The 4,592-nt window shown below is 39.9% G+C and overlaps 1 protein-coding gene across 1 annotated transcript in view; it reads right to left on the bottom strand.

Moving 5' to 3' along the window:
- Positions 1-3,989, bottom strand: part of LOC101983918 (centromere-associated protein E-like) — a 25,553-nt gene extending 21,564 nt beyond the window's left edge. Inside the window, exons 1-2 of the mRNA XM_005362489.3 lie at positions 3,907-3,989; positions 2,250-2,283 (exon numbers count right to left, since the gene is read on the bottom strand). Of these exons, the coding sequence (XP_005362546.2) occupies positions 2,250-2,283; positions 3,907-3,989 (117 nt within the window). The remainder of the gene's footprint in view (positions 1-2,249; positions 2,284-3,906) is intronic.
- Positions 3,990-4,592: the final 603 nt, after the last annotated feature.

Here is a 4,592-nt window from a genome sequence, read left to right as displayed (position 1 = left end):
AGTCTCTTATTCGTTGCACAATAGCCTGATTTGGGTCTCTGTATTAATTGCTGTCTATTGCAAACAGAAGCATCTTAGATGAAGGTCAAGAGGTACATCGATCTGTGAGCATAACAGTGAGTTTTAAGAAGTCAGTTTAGTAGTGTGCCCATTTAGAAGCATACTAGTAATATTTGTCCCTAGAGCCTATGACCCAATGACCCAGCTAGACATAAGTTCTCAGACTGGTAATTATACTGGGATGGGCTTCATCTCATGAAGTAAACTTTAAATACAATCACTAAGTAGCTCTTTGCTTCTATGATGTTAGAGCCACTATTGCACCAGTGGGTATAGCTTGCCGGGTCAGTCATTACTGTAGCTCACAGGATTCACAGTTCAGTCAGGTGGACGATTTCATTTCTCCTGCAGTAGCTTGATTAGCATCTTTCATCTCTATGAAAGTAAACCACTAGGGATGAAGCTTCCATCCGTCCCAGTTGGATGGTGTCATGTTCTATGACTCACGGAGGTGGTGTCCTCAGGATAACCCAAGTCAGAATGGCTAAGGTCAACAAATCAAATGCCTACAAATGGATATGGGGAGGAACATTTGTCCATTGTTGGAAGGAATACAAACTGGTGCACAACTATGTATATCAGCGTGGAAGCTTCCCAAGGAGCTAAGACTAGATCTACTATAAGATCCAACCACATAACTCTCTGCAGCATGCACAAAGGCTCCACATCCTATCCTAAAGATACTTGCTCATTTGTGTTATTGCTGCTTTAATCACAATAGGAGGCAATCATTCTGAGTGAAGTAACCAAGACCCAAAAAGAGAGATGCCAGATTTTCTTGCTTATCTGTGGGTCTTAGCTTTGAATTTCAAGTATGTGTGTTTAATTCATAATACCCAAAGAACTCAGGGAAATTCTGAAGGGCCATAGCCAGGTGCTTTTAAAGGAGAAGAGCTGGAAGGCATAGGTGAAAGGTGTTTACAGGGGATAATTAAACAGAAAGGGTTAAAGTGGGGTTGGGGAGCAAAGGGTAGCGTAAAGGAGGGGACTTGGGTAGGGATAAATAATACTAAAGACCTTTCAAAAAAGGTATATGAAAACCTCCTACTATAGACATTTCTGTACATAGAGTTAAAATAGAGCTACCCGATCACAAGGAAACAACCCCTTCTAGACACCAGAAACTAACAACTTCAAAGCCCAGTGCCAAGAATAGGTTTCTTCTTTTGGAATTGTTGGCCCATGAGGCCCCATAGAACCCCAAATATCACAGCCTATTGTCACTGCTCTTGGTTACTTTCTAGAATTTAAAAATAAAATGGATACTTTTCTCAATAGCTACTTTTTCATAAATATACTTTCTTTCAAAACCGGTGGTTTTAGACAAAAATATTCCATATTCTCTTTACTGTAGTGATATTTTATATGTAATCTAACAAATAAAGCTTGCCTGAAGATCAGAGGGCAGAGCTAAGCCACTAGTTAGCCATAGAGGCCAGGCAATGGTGGTATACACCTGTAATCTCGAGACAAAGGCAATTGGATCACTGTGAGTTCGAGCCACCCTGGGTTACACTAGATAGATCCAGTTTCAAAGAGAAACAGAGCCAGGTGGTTTCTAAGTACTTGAAAGTTTACTCCCAGTTCTTGATAGCCACACACCTTTAATCCCAGCACGAGGGAGGTGGAGACAGGAGTGACTGGCTGGGAGGAGAGAGGAGTATAAAATGGGAGTAGACAGGCGATCAGATACAGTCTGAGGATTCAGTCTGAGGGTTTCACAGAGACAGCATTCAGTCTGAGGACTCCTAGAGATAGAATCACCCCTTTGGTCTGAGGATTTGGTGGAGGTAAAAAGAACTTTCTAGTGGCTGATTGCTCGCTTTCTCTGATCTCTCAGCTTTCACGCCCTAATAACTAGCTCCGGGTTTTTGTTATTAAGAACAATTAGATTCATGCTACGCTTTATCTTTTATTTGCTTTATATTTTGAGACAGGGTCTTCATCTGTGTCCCACACAGGTCTGGGACTCATAATATATTCACCTGGATCCACACTCATGAATCTCCCCTCCCTTGATTTTAAGTGTTGAGATTACTGATGTGTATGGGTCTGGGGCTTTTTATACTTTTTTATACTTTTTTCACTTTATGTTTTATGATGTGTTTCAACTCAGAGTTTCATAAGATTTCACTGCCTTTTATGTAACACAGTGAATAAAGAAGTACTTTAGATTCTTTTCACAGTACCTTGTGTTTTCCCTTAGATGTTTTCTTTCGGGGCCTAAAAAAAAAAAAAAAAACACAATTAACTTTTAAGAAAATGATAAGCATATAAAATAAAACTATTTTTATATCTATCAGTTTGATCTATCCTATTTATTAAGTCTGCATAAGATGAGCATAATGTTATCTGCATTTTGATAGATGGCAATAAACAATATTAATTCTTTTTTAAATTAAACTTTTATAAATACTAAAATCTATGTGAAAAATATTGCTTGATTCCTTACTTGAAGGAAACAGTTCAACAACAATGTTTAGAAGCAGATTTTGAGGATCAACTAAGCATGTACTGGCTTTGTGGGAGCCTAGCCTGTTTGGATGCTCACCTTCCTAGACCTGGTTGGAGGGGGGAGGACCTTGACCTTCACACATGGCAGGGAACCCTGAATGCTCTTTGGACTAGAGAGGGAGGGGGAGGGAAAGTGAGGGAATGGGGGAGGGAAAGTGAGGAAATGGGGGAGGGAAATGGGAGGGGGGAGGAGGTGGAAATTTTTAATAATAATAATTTAAAAATAGTCAGAAAATGCCTTTACTGGGGTACCTTTAGGCAACTCTGGGGCATTTTCTAGATTAATGGTTCTCAGGGGAGGTCCCAGTGGATGGTATCAGCCCTAGGCTGGTGGTCCTGGGTTTTGTAAGAAAGCAGACTGAGCAAGCCAGAAGGTGCAAAACACTAAGTAGTTCCCCTCTGTGGCTTTTGCATCAGCCCCTGCTTCCAGGTTCCTGCCCTGCTTGAGTTCCTATCCTCACTGTTTTCGATGATGAACTGTTATATGGAACTATATGAAAAAAAAATCTTTCCTCCTAAAGTTGCTTTTGGTCATGGTGTTTCATTATAGCAATAGAATCTAAATAAGACAAGATTCAATCATGGCACCACTGAGTTCTGGTTTAATATGTATAAAATAAAGTTTTACTGAATGAAGCACACTCATTCACGTATCACCTGCACCATACAGTCAACAAGTTTTTATACATACTATGAAATTACTCAAGACTTCCTTACCAATTTTATTTACGAAAAAAATGTAAAAATCTGTGATATTTGTCTTTTTCTTCTAATTTGACAACTGTCTTATTTAGAGTTTTTGTTGCTGGGATAAAATAAACTATGACCAAAAAGCAAAGCAGAGAGGAAAGAGTTTATTAAGCGTACACTTCCACATCGCTGTTCATCATCGGGTGAAGACAGGACAGGTTACTAAACAGGGCAGAATCCAGGAGGCAGGAGCTGATACAGAGGCCATGAAGGGGAAGCTGCTTACTGCTTTGCTCCCCGTGGCTTGCTCAGCCCACCTTCTCATAGCACACAGGACCAGCAGCCCAGCGATGGCACCATTCACCATGGGCTGGACCCTCCCACATTGATCACTAACTGAGAAAATGACTCACAGCTGGATCTCCAGGAGGAATTTCCTCAACTGATGATTCTAGCTTGTATCAAGTTGGCACACAAAACTAGCCATCACAACAACACTGATTATTACCTTTTGAATAAAATCTTTAACAATAAAATTTTATGCTCTAGAAAAAGCATAAAATTTATCACATGAAAATTATCCTAAATAGAATTTTTATAGGACAGTAGCAATTATCTACTACTAAATAATTATGCTCTTACCCATCATGCTTTGCATTCTCCTTAATAAGAAATCTCTGGTCATTGATTTCTCCAGATTTTCTCTGTAGAACTAGTTTATCCATAGTAGAATCAGCAATACCACCAGCAGCAGCATCAGTACCACCACCACCATCAGCAGCAGCAGCAGCATCACCACTAATAGCAGCAGCAGCAGTATCACCATCAGCAGCAGCATCACCACCACTAACAGCAGCAGCATCACCACCACTAACAGCAGCAGCATCACCACCACTAACAGCAGCATCATCACCAGCAGCATCACCACCACCAGCAGCAGCAGCAGCAGCAGAAATATCACCACCACCACCAGCAGCAGGAGAGGTAAAAACAGCAGCTTCACAGGGGTATTTTGCTATGTCTATTCCATTGCTTGCACACATCTTTGTTTTTTCAACCTGCAACAAAAAGACACAAGTGAATTTTACTTCCTTACTTATTAGAATTTTTGTTAAAACCCATATTTAGAAACATCACAGTTTGGAGCATCAGTAACAAATGAATTTTCCCGTTCTCTACTAAGATATCATCCCCCCATTTTATTTTTGATCATTTTTTTCATTTCGAAAGTAAAATGTCAAGAAATGAAATAAAGATGCTCACAAAATTATAGGAGTTGGTTTTCCAAAACTTGTAGACTTTAGACTCAATCTTTTAGGTTAAACTTG

The sequence above is a fragment of the Microtus ochrogaster genome, linkage group LG7_11 (genome assembly GCF_000317375.1).
Source record: "Microtus ochrogaster isolate Prairie Vole_2 linkage group LG7_11, MicOch1.0, whole genome shotgun sequence".
Taxonomy (NCBI): domain Eukaryota; kingdom Metazoa; phylum Chordata; class Mammalia; order Rodentia; family Cricetidae; genus Microtus; species Microtus ochrogaster.
This window is presented reverse-complemented; position numbering and strand designations above follow the sequence as displayed.